At 40.2% G+C, this 22,894-nt stretch overlaps 1 protein-coding gene across 1 annotated transcript in view; it reads left to right on the top strand.

Moving 5' to 3' along the window:
* Window positions 1–22,894, top strand: part of PPIL2 (peptidylprolyl isomerase like 2) — a 75,174-nt gene that overhangs the window by 30,945 nt on the left and 21,335 nt on the right. Inside the window, exons 10-14 of the mRNA XM_082325261.1 lie at window positions 951–1,111; window positions 2,676–2,751; window positions 3,958–4,064; window positions 16,322–16,411; window positions 17,822–17,855. Of these exons, the coding sequence (XP_082181387.1) occupies window positions 951–1,111; window positions 2,676–2,751; window positions 3,958–4,064; window positions 16,322–16,411; window positions 17,822–17,855 (468 nt within the window). The remainder of the gene's footprint in view (window positions 1–950; window positions 1,112–2,675; window positions 2,752–3,957; window positions 4,065–16,321; window positions 16,412–17,821; window positions 17,856–22,894) is intronic.

Here is a 22,894-nt window from a genome sequence, read left to right as displayed (position 1 = left end):
ATTAAAGATTGGTATAGATTTTTCGAAAATAGTCCCAAAATTATTTTAATAATAAAAAAGAAAATGCCTTTTTTTCTTTTCTAGATATCTAAGAAATTTGCTTCTCAATTCTTTTGTGATTTTTTTGATAGCTAAATGCTTCGTAATATCTGCTAATATGAAATTGCCGAATGAAGAAAATTCTCTCCTTTGTACTTGTGATTTCTTTTAGAACTGTTTCTAATGAGGTCTAATTGCTGATTCTAAGCATGGTGTGTTTTTCTGGGTCTTATTATGCTCATCTCTTTTTTTTTTTTTTTTTTAAGCTACTAGTTCTGCAAGCAGCATCTCTCTTTCTGTTAACCCACTAAAAATAAGTGGGTATTGTCTCAGAGATGGAATGTTTAATATCCGGCAAATAGTAGGCATACCAAGACAGAAAAGTGGAACTTGTAAAAATTAAATTTAAAAAAAAAAAAAAAATCAAATTCTACAGTCCAGTCCACCAGCCTCCTCCCCCTGGTGTCACATTAAAGATCTGATCTTGGGATTTTTGCATCACAGGCCTGGCCGTTCAGTGAGGAGACAAAGGGCAGAAGTTTATCTTGTACCCAACTGTATCTTGTCTTTATTGTTCTATAAAAATTTTACAAGACTTGCATGAACTTAGATAATTTCTAGTGGCTTCAAAGAAATTTTTGCAGTAGTTGTTGAAGTAGTTTTTTTCTTTTATTATACTTCATCATATTGGTGTTTATTATGCTATATTTCAAGTTATACTGTTGTTAGTATTATGCATTGCTATTTGTTACTGTTTCTGCAGGAATAAATATAGTTACTAGACCTTTTTATTTTAAAAAAGTAGAAATAATATCTGGAAGATTTTTGTGTAACTAGATGTGTAATAAACTGAAGGAGAACAAAACAGAGTTTTTCTTTTAACTCTGAATTATTAACTTTGTCTTGTCTAGATGAAGAAAAAGCAAAATTAGATCCATCTTACTATTTGAAAAATACAAATACAGAGACCCGAGAGACTTTACTGGAGCTTTATAAGGAATTCAAAGGCGATGATATTCTGGCAGCTACTATGAAGGCTCCTGAAAAGAAGAAAGTAGATAAGCTGAATGCAGTAAGTTGACTTAATTTGTACTTTGGCACTGATTGACTTCTTCAAGAATGGTAATAGATGTTCAGCTTAGAGGCCATATTGCAGTATAAACAGACACTAATCATTCTGTTTTCTGTTACAAATGGAAATTTGTCATAGATGAGAATGAGAATCATATTCAGATTCCTTAGAAATACATCGTATGTGTCAGTGAGTTTCTCTTTGTTAAATCACTGTAAATGAACCTAAACATTTTAGAAATAGAGCACAATAAGAAGGAAGAATCTGTATGATGTGGTTATGATGTATATGTTGGCAGAACCTTTTTTCCAAGGTTGTAATCTCTTGCTTTGAATTTGTTTATCATTGCTTCCTGCAGTTATTGGCAGAGAGAACACACCTTAAGGGCAGCGCAAGTGAATCATTTCTGGTGTGGGGAAATACATAAATGATCCACAGCTGCTTCTCCATTTTTTTTCCACTGGAATGCAGGATTTTTAGTGGAATATTTTAAAGGATGTTCTTCCAGGTGCATGTTACTGTGTGTTCATGGTTGTCAAGAGAAACAGTTAATCTGCATCTAGATTTCCTACATCAAAGGCTGTTTGAAATGGGCAAGGCAGAGTAGTATTCTTCCCTTTAGTTAATTCTGGGATGTATGTGTCTTCATGCTTTGATTATACTTACACAAAAACGAATAGCAATGCAGCATACGGCTTTTAACGAGGAGGCTTAGTGACAGATTAGGGAGTGTATGTGACCAAGGAGCAGGATCACATCTGCCCCTTTTTCAGGGCATCATAGTGTTATAAGAAAACAAAAGATGTAGGGAGAAAAAAAGGTGAGAGACAACGGTGGGTACTACACATGTTGGAGAGTCAGATTGTCGGCCCATGATGTGGATGGGCATAACTGTAAACTTGCATAGGGTGCAGTGGAACCTTATGGACAGAGCATTGGCCTGATCTGTATTCTTTACAGGCGTTGCCCCAGAGCCGCTAAACGTATCTCTGGGTTTATTAGATCTTTGTAATTTACTACAAAATCCATGTGGAACGTTCACATTTCCTTTCTGCAGGAGAATTACAGAGCTCAAAATAGACATTGGGAAGCACGGGACAGTGCCTCTGCACGCAGAAGGGCCATGCGTGGGAGGGGGTGGTTTGCTTTCCTCCACAGTACCTCTGTGGTTCACTGGATTTTCCTTCCACTCACTCAGCAACATTGGAGAATTTTACAGATGTCTTGCCAGCACTACTCCTTTCATATCTCCACCTGTGGAGATACAAATAAATTCTGATAATAGAATCTGTATAATGATGTATTAAACCGTAGTGGAAGCAATGAACCCCTTCAGCTCAGCGCATGGGTAGCCTTAACTAGAGTTTCATCAGAGCAAATGTTATGGGGAACAGATGGAGAATTATCGCGGCATCGTGCATTTGTTTCTTTCTGTAGGAGCAAGAGCGGAAAGTCTGCCTTCAGAAGGATGACGTTTGTGTGTCTCTAGTGCTTATATAGTATCCTTAGTAGATAAATTCTAAGATCTAATGTCTTTTTCTCTTGCTTTTTCTTCTGCGAACAGGCTCACTATTCCACTGGAGCAGTAAGTGCTTCCTTCACCTCCACTGCAATGGTGCCTGAAACTACCCACGAAGCAGGTACCAGAACAGCCTAGCTACAAGCTGTGTATTTATTTTCCAGTTTTAAGGTGTGCTCCCTAGCACACATACATTTATGAGGACTGAAGGAATGCATTGATAATTGATCAGTAATGATGCCATGGAAATGTATTCCCTGAGCAGATATATCCTTTCCAGTGAGCTCATTCTGAAAATAATGGAGCAATTATGAATTAGCTTCGGCTTTGCATGGCAGTTACATATGTTGAACTGAAATTAATGAGGTATTTTCTATGTCCAGGGACCACAAAACGGGATATCCACTTATGTAAGCTAGGAATGAAGTATAATCTCTCCTCAAATAGCATACAAAATCTTTACCACCTTTTTGGCCTTGCTCGGTATTGGTTAGAATTGACAGCAAATTTCGTGGTGATGACTTTCGATTTACTGCTTTTCAAGGTTACACAAAAATGCATTTTAATACAATAAAGTTATCCTTTCATTCTCCAGCCTAAACACAAATGTATAGAATTTATTTAATTTTAGTATTGATTAAATAGCAGAGCAATCAGCATTCCCAGTTGAAGAGAAAAGTCTGGCTTTTGGCACTAGAATTTAGAAGTATATCACACACTTAGGCAAAGATTGAATACATTGCTAAAACTACATTTACCAAGTTGAGTTCCTTTCCTTGGTGGATTACAGTAATTTGCAGGTGAATCTTTGAGTGTTGAAAATATCTGACTAACTGGACGTTTTGACAAAATGGAAGTGGAAACATCCTAGGTTGATCCTTTGGTTTGACTTTCCAGTAATGTTTCCAGTAACTTAGCTTCATTTGTTTTCAGAAATGGGTAGGTCCTCATATGTCAGCAATTTGTGGTTGACTGATGACTACCTGCTTGGCTTCCAAGTTTGACAAGAAACAATTTGGTTTCAAAGTAACATTTGTGATTGGTAGACATTACTTGAAAATTATAGTTTGTAGTATTGAATGCTTCTGTGTCTTAAAAATATAGATGATGTTGGCTCTCGAGGAGTTGGTGGTTTTCTATAATGGAAAGTGTTTTGCACAGAGATTAATGTGAGGTTATCGTAGTTGAATTGCAGAGGACGATCCTTGAATTCCCAGTACCCCAGGGGAAGAGGTCAGACAGTAGAATCTAGCAATTTTCTGATGATTTCTAAAAATCAGTGAGTAAGCTTCCAGAGAGCTAATTATTGTCTTTTGCTTTGATACAGCTGCTATTGAAGAAGATGTTGTGAGATACAAATACGTGAAGAAGAAGGGCTACGTGCGACTTCACACTAATAAAGGAGACCTAAACTTGGAGCTGCACTGTGATATGGTACTGTGTGCCCCATAAGATGAGCCTCTCTAGATAATAAACAGAATAGGAGCTGGCAATGGAAATGTCCAAAGAAAGGAATAGTGTGTAGTTGTAATAGACACAGATAAATAACTAGCTTTCAGTTGTTTTGGTGTGCTTTCATACATACACAAAACTCCATTGTAAAATGTATATATATTATTTTATATACCATACTACTATATATATGAATGTTTTCTGTGAGTAGTCCCATACATTTTAGTGGACTACTTACAACATGTCAAGGTACATGTTTAGAGCTTCAGAGGGTCAGGATGATAGTGACCCAAGCAATGACAAGGAGGGTAGAGAGAAAAAAGAAGGAAGAGCCCAGAGAAGAGAGAATAACCCGAGGTTACACAGGAGGTTACTGGCAGAACCAGGAAAGAAACCTCAGTGAAACTGAGAGCAGTCTGTCAGCCTGAGTACATGCAGTTAAGATCCCCAGAAACGGTTAGATTTGCTTCTAAATCCTGAGCTTTACAGAACAAGCCTAAATAAAAACCTTCAGAATATGTTTTTTACTTCCTTCTGTCTCAGTTTTTAAGGTTCAAGTTTTCAAAGATCTTTCCTTTGCCATTAAGAGGTAGAAGTTCATTTTAAAAAACAACAGACTAGAGTTTTTATAGTCAATACAGTCTGATTCTGGGGGAAATCTGTGGCTCTTAAAATAATAAACATGGCAAGACTTGTGATAGACGGATGAGTTGTGGCGACACTGATGTCTCAGACGTCACTGCTTGCTAGTGTGCTGGCTTATTTATTTGTACAACTGCATCTATAAAAGGAAAAAAGTTTTCAATGTAAAAAGCCCAAAGCTTCCGTTGTTTACGGATTTTTTTTATCTCAGGAGATTATAGGCTTGAAGGTAGATGTTTTAGGAAGTTGCAGGATGTGAACAGGGGTTTTAATGGTAAAACTTCTGCTTGTTGTGACCCTCACAGAATTTAAGGCCAGTGGTGCTAGCTAGGAGCTGGGGTGCCTGGTGTGAAATCCAGAGATGCACTGGGAGAAGGCATCCTTTTTGGCTTGGGAGAAAGAAAAAGGAGCAAACAGGACAAGCCTGCTAGCTTTCCCTTCCTTCCTCTCATACGAGCAAGGAGCAAGATATGTGTAAACATCGCAAGCTGATCTATGGAAACAGTATGAGAACCTCCACAGCAGCGTAGCGTGCTAGTAATTCTGTAGGTCCCTGTCATCCCTACAGGTGTTTTCCATGCTCTTAAATAGTAACACTATGTAATAAGGCAAAAAGCAGAGGATGTTAGTACAGCAATATTTGGGGGAAGCAGCAGAATGAGCAGATTGCATTGAATCATTTGTTTTGCCGTATGTTCTCAAACTGGCTCCTGGCTCATGCAGGCTGGCTGCAGCTATTCTTATCAGCGTGGTTTTTCTGGCCACGTGTGGCTGGTGTCGCTCAGTCCCGAGGACCCAGTCTCAACTGCCCATTATAATCTCCCTGTATGATATCCATTGCGTTTCCTTTTTTCCAGATGAATCCCTGTTCATCTCCCTTCCACACGCACTGCTTCCTCATGCACACGGTGGAAGTGTGCACTGTTTTACACAAGCAGACCTGCCTGAACACTGGCCTCTAGCCATCTGTTTCTTTCATTTCTTTGTGTCGATTAAATCTGTGTGAATTAAGCAGACCTTTGGCACTGCAGAGGGGAAGAAGATATATATTTAGAATAAGTAGGAAAAACTTACTGCTTTAAGGAGGTTTTCACAACATCCACTTTATGTCATCATCCTAGGTCTATAAATCAGTTCTTCCGGGAGGTGCTTGTTTTTCTCCCTTTACTATATAAGGAGTTTCTGCTTCTAACTTTGGTTTTCCTGAATCACGCTGAGGTTAGGCACATAAGGTAGCTCAGTGCAGATAGAGCAAACATCTTACAAACACAGAACACGTACGTAGGTCACAAACATATACACAGATCAGCTACAGTGGATCTGTTGAGATTGCAAAGACAGACACAGAAAATGGGGAAATGCCAAAATTAAGCCTTTCTAAACACATTCAGTTCACCCTGCTTGTGAATATGCATGGTAATAGTCTTAATTAATCATATGCTGAGTTTTTTATCAGCTCTCCTGGCTTATTCGGTGCACAAGCTGAACCAGTTCTGGGAGCTGTTTGGAACTGTGTAGTGAAATGGTTTATATGCAGGATTTGGTTTTCCTGCAAAAGTGTAGAATGTGGGTAAGGTCCGTGAATGCAGTCGGGGGAACTGGGCTGTATCATAATGCTCGCCCAAATTAATGTTGCACAGGCTTCCTGGTGCTTGACTTTTCAGCCTTCATGATTTTTTAATGTAGTTGGCATGGGTTGTACCCCAGCTTTTCAGAAAGAAATGGAGAAACAAATTTCAGCCGAAGGCACTGTATTGCTACACACTGGTATCACCAGCAGATTTGGGACGCCTGGACTCAACACACAGATCTACGCTACTTGAGTGAATGAGAGAGACAATAGCAGTATTAGGTTGTCACTGCTGTTTGAATTCAGCCAAAATCCGTGTGATTTGGGGAATTCATACATGTCTCTCAAGCAGTGCAACTGCAGGAGCAAGTATGTGATTTATAAGCCATATTATAGTGGTGCTTAGCTTCTTTTTTTTTTTAAAGACTGAACACTGCCTGACTGGTGGTTGTCTTGACCTGACCACAGGCTGCCTTTTTAATTGCTGAGCGATATCCTGTGCTCTGGTTATTATGGAAGCCACCCTAGCAGTGGTTGTATTTGCACAGTACTGCAAATACATGATTGTGAAATGCTTTAGGAAGCTTGAGGATGAAGTTGCTATATAAATATGACAAATGAATACCTGTGTCCGGAGGTAGGACTTGCAACATTCAAATTACATTTTAAAATAGTCTTACAGGTTAGATTTCAATATAGACTTTGAGGTGAAGTCTTCTTGCTGAAATAGAGAACTTAAGAGTGTATGTCTACTGAATCTTTGATTGTATTTTCATGCCTATGGACTGTCTGTTTAAGCAAAATATCCTTGCAGTTGTGCTCTCAGCAGCCTGCACTGCTTCTGAAGTCTACCCAATATCCTCTTTGCCTTCAGTACCCGCCTTGGCTCTTACTCCCTCTCCCTTCACAGCTCTTCTGCCTCCTGTTCTTTCTTTCCCCTGTTTTTTGTGAGCTATCTGGAAGTATGGATTGTTTGGAGTTCAGTCTATATGTATGTGTGGAAACTTTTGTTTCCTGGGATCTTTGTACACTAGTACTTGAAGGTGCCAGTCAATAAGATTGATAGTGATGAGATCCTTCCTAGCACCAAAAACCTAATCAAGAAATGTTTTGTATTGATCCAGGGGAGGAAATCAGTGCTGCAGTGTGATTGAAGTCATCAGTTACTTTGTGACAGAATTCAGAAAGAGAGCGTGAAATAGGGCTAGAATCCCGGTATTTTCTGTGTTTGAAATCACTTGTTCAGAGCATCAGAAAACTTCACTTAGGTTCCAGAAAGACGATGTGTGGTGTAAGTCATTGACCTGAGAAAAGGCAATAAAGACTTTGGAAGATAAGCTGGATTTTTTTTTTCCTCCCCTTTGAATTTGTGCCTCAAATGAGCAAAGGTACACTACTGTTCTCTCTCTGCGTCATAGCGGTGTGTAGTGCTCTTTGTTGCCGTTTGTTTTTCTCCCAGTCTTCCTATTCAGATACAGTATGTTCCTCCTGATGGGGACTAATCAGATGGCCATGTGTTAGGGACATTTTCCAGGAAGCTGAGTTCAGCTGGGCATAAGCAACATTTGTTGTATACACTAATTGGAAACAAATTTACAAAAATTCTACTTGCCAGAAGTAATTCTGGCGAGTACAGAAGATTTAACAGCATCCAACAAGTGTTGTTCTCTCAGCTCTAATCTTATGCATCGCCAAACAAATAAATAATGAAAAAATAACTGATGAAAGGCAATGAATGTCACTGGATTTCTTGTATTTTATTTACTGTGATTTTTCTAATCTCATCAAGTTCTTTTAGCTGCTTTAATCAGGATGCTGCTGGGAACAACTGTCTATATCATCCATGTGTATTCTGCTGTATTAGTGACTGTAGTGATGCAGTTACACCTTGCAGGTGGCAGAGCAGCCTCTTAAGGCAGGGTGGAGGCTTTACCCTGTGCAAAAAATCAAATTGACTTGGGTTTGGAAGCAGAAAAGCAGTGTGGTGTAATGGATAGAGTGGAGAACTGGGAGCTGGTAAACCCTGCATTCTGTGCCTTTGCCACGGACTTGCTGCATGATGTGGCTATGTCATTTGCTTACAGGTTTTTTTAAATCAGTGGCATCGCATTTTTTTATTTCACAATGAGCAATAAATACGGGCATAATTTTTAATTCTCAGGCAATAAGATGTATCATAGATGCCTGATTGCTGGAGGTAGGCTACACAAATAACCTCGGCTGCCTGTTGGAATCAGCAGCCCTGCATAAGAAGAGGCAGAGTAGCAGACTCCTAGTCTCTGCACCTCTGAAAGGGAATAAAAAAAAATTCCTGCTTTCGCCCCTAGTTGCTTTGAGGCTTTCCTGTTGAGTGCTTTACTTTATTTTCATTGTGCTATGGAAATATAAATATAACAAAATCTAACACTCCAGAAGACCCTGTCGAAACGATGAGCAGGAGGTTTGGTGTGCTGTCGCCCTGCTCTCCTTTGTGAGTTCTCATCGTACAAGTGGTCGCTGTGGGGTAACGAGCTGGTGGTTAAGCACATGCCGATAGCAGTAATTGAATACTAATCCCTAACTGCCGTGGCAGTTTTTGTAAATTCGCCCGTCTCTCTCAGGTTTAATACTTTAAGGTTTAAGGGCAAGTTGGCATAACAAAGAAGAATGTGAGATGGATTTCAAAGCTCCATCCAGCACTCCACAAATGCTTTTTGAGGTTTTAGGACCTGGCAAACTCTGCTTAATGATGATGTCTTGGCATAACTATCTGAAGAAGCCATTATTCTACAAACACTGGTGTTTTAATCTTTTGAGGCCCTCTGACCTGTTAAATATGCCTGTGATCTATAAATGTGTAATCTGCCCCTGGTCTTTGAAATCATCTCTCCTTTTGTGTGAGGGACTGTTGTGAAGATCAGAAGCCTGTAAACTTCTTATCCATTTCCAGTGGGAAAGAAGTGAGTTGCTGGAAAAATCCTTTGGCCTCCTGGCATGAGGAGGTTCCCCAGTCTTCCCAAATCTCTCATTTTCTTTCTGATTTAAACATCCGTTCTACTCACTTTCTGTCAGCATTGTGGTGGCACTGTCCGGCAAATAACTGGCTGATGTCTTGAGCCGGTGCCTTGTTCACTCGGTAATATGGTTGTAGGGATGAAGTACAGTGGTCTCGGCAAGGTTGTAAATGGGTTATTTTGGGTTTTTTTATCAAAGTAGGTCATTGTAGGAAGAGCTGCAACTTGCAACTTAAGAAAGCAGAAACACTTTCGTGCAAGATGTTAGTAGGAGATGCCGTATCTGGATGCTGCCGTTGTGCACTTGTCCTCAGTGCTCTGTTGCAGCAGCGAGGGGACGGTGGGAGGCCCCGATGTCCCCTGCTGCCCGTGCTCGAATGGGACGCGCGGTGTGGGGTTAAGGGAGCCGCTCCCTGCGCCGCGGGGCTTGCTGCCCTCGGCGCTCTCTGCAGTTTTCCGGCAGCCTTTGGCCTTGGGTAATTGGTGGGAAGGCATTTTGTGCGTTTGGGCCTTTCTACCTCCCCAGCCCCCCGACAAGCTGGATCTGGGGAGGGAATCGATTGTTACTGGATTGTGTCACTTGTTTTTTGACATTTGACGGTGCAGGCATCCCATAGCAGCTGCGTCTGCCACTTAGTGATCCCGAACCCGAGGATGAGGTGGGCGGTGTGGAGTTACACAGCTGCTGCTCTTCATCTTCCTCTGACACGTTCCTGGTCGTACCTTGGCCGCTCCAGTGAGAGCGGGGTGACCTTGGGAGGCTGACAGCTGCCAGAGCCTCGCTGTCTAGCGTGGAAGTGCTTACAGGTTGCATCTTCTGAAAAGGTGGAATTTATGTGCCAGTTGCAGACTGCTGAAATGCCAGGGAGCCGCCGCGGGACCTGCGATACTCCCAAGTTTTACAGCTGCTGGAGGTTACTCAAGCAATTAAAGTTGCGTGTCATTTAGAGTATACCTAGTGGAGCTATGTCCTGCTTGCCGGCCCCATCCTCATCAGCACCCAGCCCTGCACCGCGCTGTCTGACGAGCTCCTCAGCCCTTGCGAGACTGACAGATCTGAGAGGCGGGAGACGATTGTTTTCTCTTCTACCACTGCAATAAATAAAAGTTAGAGGAAAAGTAATGACTGCGGCTAGGGAGGATGACTCTGCCTCTGGAGAGCTAGTAGTTAACATTGACAAATTAGATGAGTGAATTAGATGCCTTGTTTAACTTGAGTTGTGCTCCGCTAAACTGATTGATTGTCACTGTATTTGCAAGGAAGTGAAAAATAAAACTGGAGTATGTCATTTTTTTGCTGGCATCTTGTCTAAGCTGAGCATTTCGCTTAGGCTTTCAAAAAGTTTTTGGTAGCATCGTTAATGTCAATACTGTTGAAGAAATGGCTTTGAAAAGTGAAATTTAGCTATCTGCTGGAATCTTTGCTAGGTAGCTAATGAAATTATGGTGGGTTTCTGTGTAATGAGAATGCAATAATTCTGCTCTTTGTTCTAAGCAAACTTTGAGGCTTTGAGGTAGCAAAATAGGCAAATGTTTGCTATCGAGTCAGCAATCTATTACCTGAGGCATCGTTTGCTTGTTCTGATTCTTTTTAATATCAGTCGGAGTTTGGCCAAGTGTTTTACCCCGCAGCGCCCTGGTGCTTTCATCTCTCCCAGTGCTCTCTCGCTGGAACCGTGCTCTTCTGGTGACGGATCACCAATTGACCTGGGCGCGTTGGCTCGCTGTATGACCAGGTTGAGAATGGTGTCCCGTAGGTGAACGGTGTCTTTTTTGCGCTGAGCCACCCTAGGCAGCTGGTGTTCGCCACCACAACCTGTCACCGGCCCAACCCCTCTCGCATGTGGGGAACCGTGAGCAGGCAGGTGGAGCTGGCAGGGGGTGGCAGTCGGGTCTGTAGTAAATGCGTCTCCAGAAGGAAATGTCATGAGCTGCCCGCAGTGAAATTCTCCCTGTGCTCTCGCAGTGGGCTCTGTGGAGTTTGGGATTTTCTTGTCTCTCTTGCTCTGAAACAAATGGAGTGCAAAGTGAAGTAGGGTAGCTTAAATTGCCTTCCAGTACAGTATTATGCATTGAAGCGCACTAGAAACATTTATATGTCCAGTTTCTTTCCATGACTTAGTGGAGGGAACAGACACTTGCACCGGATAGATGGTGATGCCTGAAACTGCTCCATTACAGCTGCCTCTGACTAAGCCTGTGGGATGGGCAGGCTACGAGGACTGCAGATTGAAAGGGGTGGGGTGAACCAAGTTTAAACCTTACCAAATCACCTCTTTATGGGCTCACGCATTAAAAGAGTTGCTAGAATGAACCATTACAAGAGTGAAAATGCTCTATGTAAAAAAAAAAAAAATTATGTAAATGGACTAAAGCAAACCAAAATCCACCTTGCCTTTTAAAGGAGATTTGTGTTAGAAAAATTGCAAGCTTCGTTTGAAGCTTTAGAAATTTCCATCGCTAGTTCATGCCTCTTAGTAGCGGGATTCTGGCATTTGTGTGATAAGATGAAGGCTGTAAAATGCAATTTTAATTTGTGAGGAACAAGCTTTTCATTATTTCAGATTATTTCTGCTTTGAAACATGGGGTTAATGAGCATATATCAAGGCTCTGTAGTTTAGTGCAACTACTACAGTTCATCCAATTTAGAGAGACAAAGAGAAATAAAAGGGAAGTGGAATTAGCACAAGGAAATTATACAGATGTGCGAATGACAGCTTCTGAATGCTTAGTGTGAAATTTCTCTTCAAGGTTCATGCAGATCCTCAAGGGATGGAGCATTTTGAAATGATTAGCTCTTCACATAGTAAAGCCTTCTTCCTCGCAGTCATGGCAACGACTCAGAAGCTCCTCTCTTTTCCCATCTCCCGTACCTTGGCAACAGGAGCGCGCAGGTCTTTAATCTACTTTTGGTTGGCTCTTCAGCTGCCTAATACAAATTCTGAGTTAAGGTAACTTTTACAAATGTAATGACCCATTTTAACTGATGAGAAAGGAAAGCTGCAAACTGCGAAAGCAGCTAGTGACCTGGCTTGGTTCGCCTTACCCCTCAGGTCTCAGGATGCAGCAAGAGAGGTTAATTTTGCCTGGTTTGGAGCCACGCTTGCTGGCCAAAAGGAAACTAAAATTGGCTCAGTTAATACTTACAAGGGGAACAAGATAAAATCTGCATTTCTTCTAGAACTTTATAGTAAGGACTCAAGGTTTTTTTCTGTTTTGCTTGGGTTTTTTTTAAATTTTATATTCCTTTCTTTAGTGTTTTCTCGGTATCCATGATTTCATAATCAGCCTCTTGTCGCTGTTGTGTTTGCATGGTCATAGTAGCGACCTTTTTTCAATTCTGAAATTTGCCTGAGCCTGGTAACTAGTAGAGTGTTGGTATTTCCATGTAGAATTACCTACTAAGTGTGTTAGCTAAATGGAGACTTAAACATAATTAGAAAACCATTGGGCTGTTTCCCCATTAAATATACATGTCTGTGAGCCAAGCAAAGCATTTGTGTCATCTTCTGGGATAAGTATTCCTCTGGATTCCTGTCTCAAACCGTGTATTAAAATTTTACCACTTGTCTTGGGTGTGAATTTTCGACAGTTGAAAGACAGTTATCTGGCATCTACAAAATAAACGGGGAGCATACTTGGAGCAGGAAACTCATTTTGATATAAATAAGTTGTTTGGCGGTTTTTTTTTTCCTACTGTTTGTCATTCGGAGAGAGAAGTGTCTTTAAGTTGAAGGACATCATACAGAGACACTGCGTTCGCTTGTGTGGTCCCAACTTGACCGAAGAAAAGGAGGATTTCTTGGGACTGCCCTACCACACTCTTCAGAGAGAAAAGCCTTCCACAATTTTAAAATTTGACTTCTTAGGACTATCACTGCATCCTTCTCAGAAGATATTGCAGTAGATTTAAAACATCACCTTTTTTCTGTCGGTGGGTTTCAGATCAACAGGTTAACAAATAAGGTGGCATTTTTCCCTTGACTTTCTTACATATATGTCTAAGTCACAGTCAGCAGATCAAAATAATTTAAATCATTTCCTGCTTAATGGGAAAGGAATAAAGAGGGAAAAGTTAGCTGCTGCCGTCGAGGTCAATTTGAGACAAGAACAGCCAGGAGTACAAAGCGAGCCTGGAGTCCATTGTCAGTAATGAGGCGCCAAGAAACCGGCGCTGCCACCTGCACTTCTGCACTTCCAGGTGCCTTGACCATCCCCTCCTCCTTCAGAAATTGTGTGAGGCAAGTGGAATGGAGGAAGTTTCTGAAGAAGTAGACAGTTTTGCATTCCAAGACTGCCAGTCTGACATCTTCCACAAGATCTTGCACTCAAATAACAAAGTCAGGTTTGTTTATATGTATTTCTCATCAGTCTTTGTAGCTGGAACAAAGACTTCAAAGACTGGCTATGTTTGTATGGTCAATGCAGAATGTAACTTCGTTACTTAGGACCTGCACCTTCCCCATAAACCTCAAGCGTTTTTCTCCTGCTTTGGACAGGATGCTGCTTTAAAAAGTCCCTGAAATGTGCTTGGCAGTGTGAGATTTGGCAAGAACATTAACTGCTTTGAATAAATCAGATAATCTGAGCCAGATATTCTAGATCAACTGCATGACTGAAACTGGGGTTTATTACTGATTGAATGCAAACCTTTTTATTTGTGTCTACTAAAAAGCACCGTAAAAGGTAGCAGTAATGTTGCTAAGGAACTCTTTACCTGCCAAATGTATCTGTATGATGCATCGGGTGACCATGGGAACCAATTCGGTGGCAATTATTTAAAGAAAACCTTGCCGTGAAATGATTATTGCGTGTATACTAAATATTTCTGCAGTCGCATTTGAAAAGCTTGTTTCTCAGAAAAGATATAATAACTAGACATCCGTTTAGAGAGAAGGGTCAGCATAGGTCCTACATAAAAATACATTACTAGAGCCAAGTTTTTTGATGTATGTTTTACAAATCATGTTTTGAAAATAAATAGGAAATCTGTATTGGGTTATCAACGTTGTGCAAATTTAAAATGGTTTGGTGTGTATTCCTAGGGGACTCCGACTTTCGCCTGATTTCATTTTTCTTAAAAAATTAATTACAGGTTGCTGTATTCCCCCCCGAGAACTTATTAACTATGTCTCTCTCTCCAAAGAGTGCTTGGTTCTCATGAGATAAAGTGCCATAGGCTAAAAGCTGCTGATTCCATTTCTGATTCATAAAGAAATTTTTTAAACTTATTTTTATCCTTACTGACAGTTTTCATGAGTGATAACTAATAGCACTATGTTAGGATCAAGGCTGTTACGATATTGTCTTATAAAGGAAGCATACGGTGCACAACTGATTCTTCAGGGGTTGAATTTTACTTGAAAGGTTATGTACAAAGATTATTTTCAAGCATATATGTCCAATTCAAAGAAAAATTTTCAAATTTGCTATAAACATTGAAACTGTAGGAAAACCTCCTATTGCTTGAAACAATTTTTATGGAATATATTTACTTATGAATTGCCCTCAGGATGCTACCAAAATACACGTCCTAGTGGCATTCTACCATAAATCCGTTTTGGTACCATTGCTCTTTTAACCCAGTAATGAATTATATAGGAAATCTGAGATAATAGCTGGTGTAAGATTGCATTATAATTTGCTTATTTTTCCAGTTATGGCCCAGCTGACAACTGTCGTCTGTATCTATGTAATTAAGAAAGAATCATTACAAGGATTTGTAAGGGCAGGTAGAGTTTGTTTGGATAATTAAGAGACATTTCAGTGTCAATAACGAGGGGTGAGAATGATTGCGTTTCAGATGAGAAAATATAGAAAACTGAAGTTCTGTATGGTTCTGGATGAATACTTGTACGGATCTGCTTTTAAAACGATAGAGATTATTTCATCCTTAAATGGTTGTAATTGGGTTTGCCTGGTTTTTTTTTTGCTTTTAATCACTTCAGGTTGCATGGCTGGGTCTCGCTGTCTCTCTGCGGCGCTCAGACCAAGAATGATGTCATACCGATGCAACGTGAATCAGGGTCTTTCAGAAAGAGGCTTCAAGTTTTGTGTGTGTTCATTTACAGACATTGCGACTCATGCTGAGGCTTTACTTGCAAGCACATACAACAATAAGGATATTTTCAACACCTGTAACAACTCAGATTAGTTAGATGTATTCTTTTGTAAAACTGGAGTATATTTATGCACATAATCCACAGTGGGGCTGGAAAACGTGTCCAAGTATAGAAAACAGGCTGTTTCTGTACTTGTACTGGTACACGTGAAGGTATTTTAGTGTTGCAGAGAAGAGAATCTGTGCAATTACAGTGGAAGGATAATTAGGTAAAGTTTTTCAGAAAGTACTGTTCTAATGCCATGGCTCGTAAATTTAAATAAATAGCTTTAATTTGCACTGTAAAAGCAAATTAGAAGTTGGCAATATATTTAGCTTTCCTTTTTTTTTTTTTTTTTTTTAAGATGGAAACAAGTTGTCTTTTTTATTTTTCCTGTGGTCCGGTGACTTGTGAGGTCAGTCCCATTTTTAGTTCCAAGTGGTCAAGAGGACCAAATGCTTCTCTCCCAGTTAGCTTCAATATGCTCACTTTGAAATAGCGGAGAAGAGAAGTCAGGTTCTTTCTTACTCTGGGAAATTAACTTTTTTCAGTGTTAGAAGTCCTCCTCTGAAACAGGATTACAATACACTGCTGGAACTAAGTTACTTGAAAGTCTCTAAGCTTACCTGCGTGCACCATCTTTATGTCTACTGGGAGCTTATGTTATCTGAGCTAGTGTTCAGCACTTCTTTGTGCTAATGGGAGGGTCTGGGTTTAATTTATTTAACACAGTGTGTGTCTCTCTAGCATACTTTAAAAGAGCATATATTATATCTTTTTTCTGTAGACAGAGACTCATTCCTTTTCAAGAAGAGTCCTGCATGATTGTTTCTTTGCAAGGCACAAATGAAAAGTGATTCTTGTGAACAGTGTAGCGACAAATTTGATGGTCTAAAGGTATTGCTTAATTAAAACTTCTGTTTGTCTTTCAGACACCCCGAACATGTGAAAACTTTATCAAATTGTGCAAGAAGAACTACTATGATGGAACAATTTTTCACAGATCAATTCGTAATTTTGTGGTGAGTATTGAATAAATCCCATATAATGCACAATATGTGATGTCCTCAAAATACTTATTTAGCTTAATTCAGTTGTAGTTTCTTCCACCCATGACAACTGGCAATAGATGTATATTAAATATACCACCAGAACAAGGATTGTCCTAACTTACTAAATTTGTACTTACTAGTCTTACTAACAACTCTGTCTGACTCATATTGTCACTTGGTGCATCATTGCGTTTAGTAGTGCTTTTGCTGGCGTTCCAGACAAAGCCTTTGAGAGTCATTGCCTTGGCAAGGCTCTTGTTATCCTCCCCAAGCTGTGGGTGGGTGGTTAATGAACAGAAGCGGGGGGAGAGAGGGAGAGGGAGAGAGAGGAATGCTAATTTGGGTAAGTAATACCGTGGCCTGTTAAATCCCATTCATATGAAACTTTAGAAAGCAGCTGAATTTCTGTTTCAGGCTGTGGTAGTTGGATACTGTCAGATCATCCTTTCCCGAGTCTGCTCCAGGTCTAGGTGCCCAGGCTTTCTTTGTGAAGGAGTGAAAGAGCACCTACTGAACCAGAAAGTTGACTTTGGTAGTCAAAGGTCTCTATTTACATAGGTAGAGTCCGGGCAGCTGAGGATATCGTAGCTGTCCTCTAACTTCCTTTCAGAAGAATTAACAACCTGATCCTGAAGGCAGTGCCCATCTTTCAGGGGACATCACTGAATGTTACATTCCATCCTGTCATCCTAAAAAAAGCTTTTTTTTTCTTTTGACAGCACTGTATATCTCAGTTCATAGTTAAACTCACAATTAAAATTGTGCTTGTGTGCTATTACTGTGAAGCTAGTTATGGCACGCTCCCTCTACTGGCATTAGAATGCAGAATATTATTTCTATAGATCCCACATATATATACAGTGATTAATTATGCTGCTGAAAGATTGGTTTCACATGGGGATTTTTTCTCCTGCAGATAGTGAGGGGGCTACTGGGAAATATAGATTCAGATACAGAAAATATTCCATATTCCCTCATTTCTTGCCTTCCCATCATGTGGAGGATTGGTAGCAAAATGTAAAGCCTTTTCATTTCCAAAAGCAACGCATCATCAGTTAAAAAGCAGGCCGTGACCCAGCACATACTAGAAAGGATGATCTGGTTAACCCATTTGAGACTGTTTATTTTCCCTATTTACCCACGAGAGACCTATTATTTTTATAAAACTGTCAATCTGCTCTTTGGTAAGTAATGTAGGAGATGACAGCCAGCTGATAAAAGAAGCTCCAGATAAATACTAATGGTTTCCTTGTTGCTAACTTGTCAACATGACACAATATAGAAGGAAGAAAATTGAGCAGAATTGGCTTTTATGGCTTGTATTTAATGTCTTTCACACAGATATGTATGTAACCTATTGATTTTATTTAAATTCTGCAGATCCAAGGAGGTGATCCAACTGGAACAGGAACAGGTAAGGTTGAGTTTGAATCAAGTAAACTGTTTTCACTTCCTGCGCTGTGTTGCTACATTAATTTCCAGACACCTTGTAGATTAAAGATCTCTAAATGATGATATGTGGTAGATTGTGAGTATTTCTACTTTAAAGGAGAGGTTTTATCGCCATATTTTTATGACCATTTTAACTATGCTCAAAGTTTCATCTGATATATTCTCAGTCTAAAACTTGGGCACTCTTCCATGTAGAATTCTTGTTGGGTCTTTGCTTCCGTTTTCTTCCAGAAAATAAATAAATAAAAATTATAATGATTTTACAGCTGGCCTTCCAGGGCAAAGAACAAAGGAAGAAACACATTCATGCAAAGTTGCTTTCAAATTCAGCGTTAATGAAAAACTTGAGACCTGCCTCGGAATTGGTGAATGGCCAGATACCATCTGTTCTCCCAGCTAGTTGCCTTGTAAAGCCCAAGCTGCTCTTTTTCTAACTTTTAAGGATCACTGTTAAAAAATTCTTCTGCCTGTTCTTTCTCCCTTAGTTGGAGATCTGCATAATAGTGGTATCAGAAACGGTCAGGACACATAGCAGCTGAAGGCTCCTTGGAGCACTGCCCACCACAGTAGAGATTTCATGTAATATCTCTAGTTGCTGCTGTAAATTTGCTCATTTTCCACTTGCACCTTTTATCTACCCACTTGCAGATGTCACCAGCCTCCACAGCTCCTCCTCATCTGGTCCTGTGGAGTTCTGTGCATTTTTATTCTAGTTCGTACATGTGTCTTCTGTGTGTGCTCACAGGTCATCCAAAAAAAGATGTCTTTGAAGTTGTTAAATACTTTAGCTCTATTTACTTTGTAAATAATGTTAGTGTGAGTTGCCCGACAGCTTTTCTTCTGCTGCATGTGATAGTCAACAGTTGCATACTCTAAGATTTGAGACTAGGTAAAGGTTCTGTGTTTTGATGGCAAAAGCCCATTAACAAGATTTGTTACCGTATATGCTTGGACTGTCAAAAGAAATGTGATTTGATTTTGTTATAAGGAAAGTTTCTGTTCAAATCCCAAAAGACATCATTAGGAACATCTTTTAAAATGAGAAATTAAAGAGGTGTCAGGAGACGGGAGAAATTTAATGGGTTGACTCAGACACCTTTCACCCTTGTAGGGTGGAGTTCAGATCCTGCTGTGGAATGAAAATTAACTTGCTGGTGTCGTTCTTGTCTCTGTTTGTGCAAAGGGTAGAAGTATTGTAAGACAGCACAATTAACAGTTGGCAGAGGACTGGCAGTGCAGCTGCATTGAAGGTCAAGACTCAGCTCTACTGGCAAAGCAAGTAGGAAATAAAATGCAAATAAGCCCATAGGAGGAGAAAACTCCTATGTACTCTTTAATTTAAAAAAGGAGTCTAATGACCTCTAGTCTTTTCCATCTTGTTTTCCTCCTTGTCATTCTTAAATATGAATATATTGCAGGCAAGATGTCTTGCAAACATCTGTCAAGACTATTAAAGTTCTAATAAAATGGACAGTGTACACTCAGATAGATATAAGTGTTGCAGATTTTTAGAGACTGTTTGCAATTATTGCAGAGTCCAAGCGATGCAGCTGTCTTCTTTGCAACTGTATGGATTTTATTTTTTGAATACAGCTGAATTTTAGATAGCCTTACTTAATCACTTATTGAATATGATAATATCACAAGAAAATGTTGTAAATTGACAGCCTGGTGGGCTACTAGATTTCTCTTGAACTGTCATGCCTGTGTGTTTAATGCTTACTTAAATGAAGCCGCTCAGACAGTTCACAGAGTGCAAGTAGTCGATTTGTTCCTGACTACCTGATAGATCCTGGGCACTTGAACGTGAGGCAGAAATTTTACTTGCCTACTTCGAGCCACATGCTATAAGAAGGTGGCCAGACCTAAGGTGCCTGTCTGGCTTTATACTCTCTCTGCAGCAGCATGGCCAGAGGAAGGTACAGCTCAGCAGCCGTGTAAGAACATGGTGAACGTAGTGATGCTTTCCCAGGCTCCCGGGTCATAAATATTCTGGTCCATTGGTTTGCGCGTTGTTAATGTGATCACAAGCATTTGTGTTAGGAAAGCTTTGGGGTAAAGCACTGGGATTCAGTACTTTGTACCTTTTTTACCTGGGTCTTATATGTTATTTGCAGTATAAATTCCCTTTTTTATTTCTTCTGGCAGCTGGAAGGAGTTTCAGTATTTCTTCAACTCACTGCTTCTTAGGAAAAAAATAAAAACATGCATCTTTGAAAGCTAAAAACTCCATAAGATTTAATGGTCTCTAGAAGTTTACTGGGGGAGTAAATAACTTGACTTCTGTAGTATCGGAGAAGCATATTAGAGTAGAACAGGGCTTTCTTCCTAGATATTTCAACTGGCAATAGGGAAGACTATTTGGAGGTTACCTTTTAAACATCAATATTTTAAACTGCCAGAATTGTTTCTGTTACAGCCTTTTGTAGGAAGACTTAAGGAAAAAAGAACATCCTTTGTTTCCTCTTCCACATAGAATATTCTGCTTTAACTGAAATTTTCTGGCCAAGAGGTTTGGGATGGTTTTTTGTTTCTTTGTTTAAAAAAAAAAAAAAAAGCACGTTTTCCAAACTCATATGTGGAAGGTGCATTAAGCCTTGTATATATATTTTGTTTTGTTATATTTACTTGATTATTCCTGTTCATCAGCTCAGGAACTAGAACAGACTTGTTCAAAAATCTTCCCACCATTTGGTTTCTGTCATCTGACATTCATCCCATGTTCAGCAACAGGTGTCCGGTTTATGGTTGCAACACCCAAATGCTTAGATGATCACCCACTCCATTGCCAACTAAGCCCAGGACTGTTCGGCTTCTGGGTGGATTTGGGCACGTTCAGTACAGCATGGCGTAAGGTTACATGTCGTACGTACGCAGGCTGCAACTGTGCTCTCGGCTCACCTAGACAAGTGTGCTCGTGTCTTGGAAACATCTCACAGATGTAAAACGCCAAGCTGGTTGTCGCTGCCTGTCCACTTCCACGGCTACTCCAGCTGAACAGTCCTGCCTGTAAGCAGTGCTGATCCTTACTTCTTTTTTATTTGTTATTCAGCACCCCAGCGTGTCCTTTTGAGCCTCTTGTTAGGCTGTCAGAAAAGTAACTGTGACCCAGCAGACACGTGAAGGACAACTGGTTCCTGGTACTCAGCAGTTAACCTTGGGATGGAGGAGGGTGGAAATGAGCAGCATGGCATCTACAAGCTGAGATACCACACTGGGAAAAGAGTGGGGAATAGAGTTTTACCTTAGCTTAGCTGGCAGACCTGCACTGCCAAAGCAGTTAGATATACAGTCCTGTAAGGCTGACACTGATTTAGAGGACCAAACTAATTTTCTACAGCCTTCAACGTAATGTTTCATAAGACTACTGGGAGAAATTTTATTGTGCTGCAGCAGCTTATTTCTTTTCTAACAAAATAACCACCCATAGAGGCAGTATTCAGAGCAATAAGCTGAGTCATGGTCATTCTTTGTAATGATTAATTATTTGAAAATGAATTTTAGATTTGTGATGTATTTCTTTTCCTGCTGTTCATAACAACTAAGTGGTTGCACATTGTGAGTAATTCTGTCTAACTCATGTTAGTGCAAGCGGAGCAGCTGCTCCGTATTTTCCGTGTTCCAAATAATAGAAGAAAATTTGCATGTAGGAAAAATAGGTTTAGTACCCTAAGCCCTTTGTATGAAAAAGGGAAAACTATACGCAAAGCATTACATTTTCAAAGCAGCACGGGCATTTTTCAGCTACTCTTACTTGCAACCTGTTGGAAGCTCTCATGAATCGGCTTGTGTGTGCCTCTGTCCATTTATGAATCCCAGAGGGCACAAAGGAGGCATATAATAGCTGTAAAAGCCCAAGATAAAATACCACCGGTAGGTGGGAACTGCGTTTTGGCTGGCAATGAGCAGAGCGAAGGACTTTCCCCCTCCTCCTCTGAACTGTCAATAGCGAAGGGACTGTGGACAAACTTGGTCCGTTCGCAGTGCGATTGCCTAACAAGGCAAGTTCCTAAAACATAACAACAGGTTTTAGAGCCCCTTTTCTTGCATGACTGAAGCTCAGCAAAAGGACGAGAGCAAGACCTTTTTATCTAGCAATATACTCCTTTTAGATTGCAGCCCCTCTGAAAATCCAGCCTTTGGTATGTGGGGTTAAAAGTACCGTGTCCTCTTATCTGAAGGGAGAGAGGCACTACTGCCTGGGCTCAGGCTTTCATATTTGCAACATGATTCAAGAATCTCACTTGGAAGGCTCTGTAGAAGTGTCAGATGTTATTATGTACCTCGTTGTTCCAAATGACAAGAAGAAAATTACAGAAAGTAAGCCATCATTTTTGTGAATCAGAGCCCTCCCACTTCCTTACCACTGCTTAGCAATTTTTATGCCAGAAAAAGGAAGGATTTATTTAAAATCACAACTGTCATGAATGATGATTCCTAGCCCACACCTGGCTTTTGGAATGCTACGTTTCTGAAGCTTTAGGTGCATCGCTCAGCTCTTTGCAAGAAAGTTGTACAACTTATGTAATTTTACCCCCAAAAATTACTTTCTGAAAAAATGCCTTTAGAAGGAAGAAAGACTGCCAAAGAGTAAGCTGCTTTAGTTCGAAAGACAATCTGAAAATGTGGCTTTTTTCTGTATAGTTGCTAACGTGTGATTGTTTCAGACATCAGTTTAGGTCTCTTCACCTTTTCACTGTCAGCACAAGACACAGATAGGAGACTGAATAACTAACTGCGCTTCAGTTACAAGCTAAATATATCTTGCCACTCTGGATAGCCATGGAAATGATGAATACAGTCTAATTTTTTTTATGAGCTGTGTGGTCTGTTTGGTTTCATCTCTGTGTGAGAATTAGGTAAACACCTCTTTAATTTAAGAGAATTTTTCTCTTTTATTAAAAGTGGGGAAGTGGCTCCCAGCTGCCTTCAGCTTTGAATCTTGGGTATCTGGGTAGGCATGTGATTTTTGTCTTACAGAATCGTGCAAAAAAATCTTCC

Source organism: Platalea leucorodia (genome assembly GCF_965183815.1).
Source record: "Platalea leucorodia genome assembly, chromosome: 12".
NCBI lineage: Eukaryota > Metazoa > Chordata > Aves > Pelecaniformes > Threskiornithidae > Platalea > Platalea leucorodia.
This window is presented reverse-complemented; position numbering and strand designations above follow the sequence as displayed.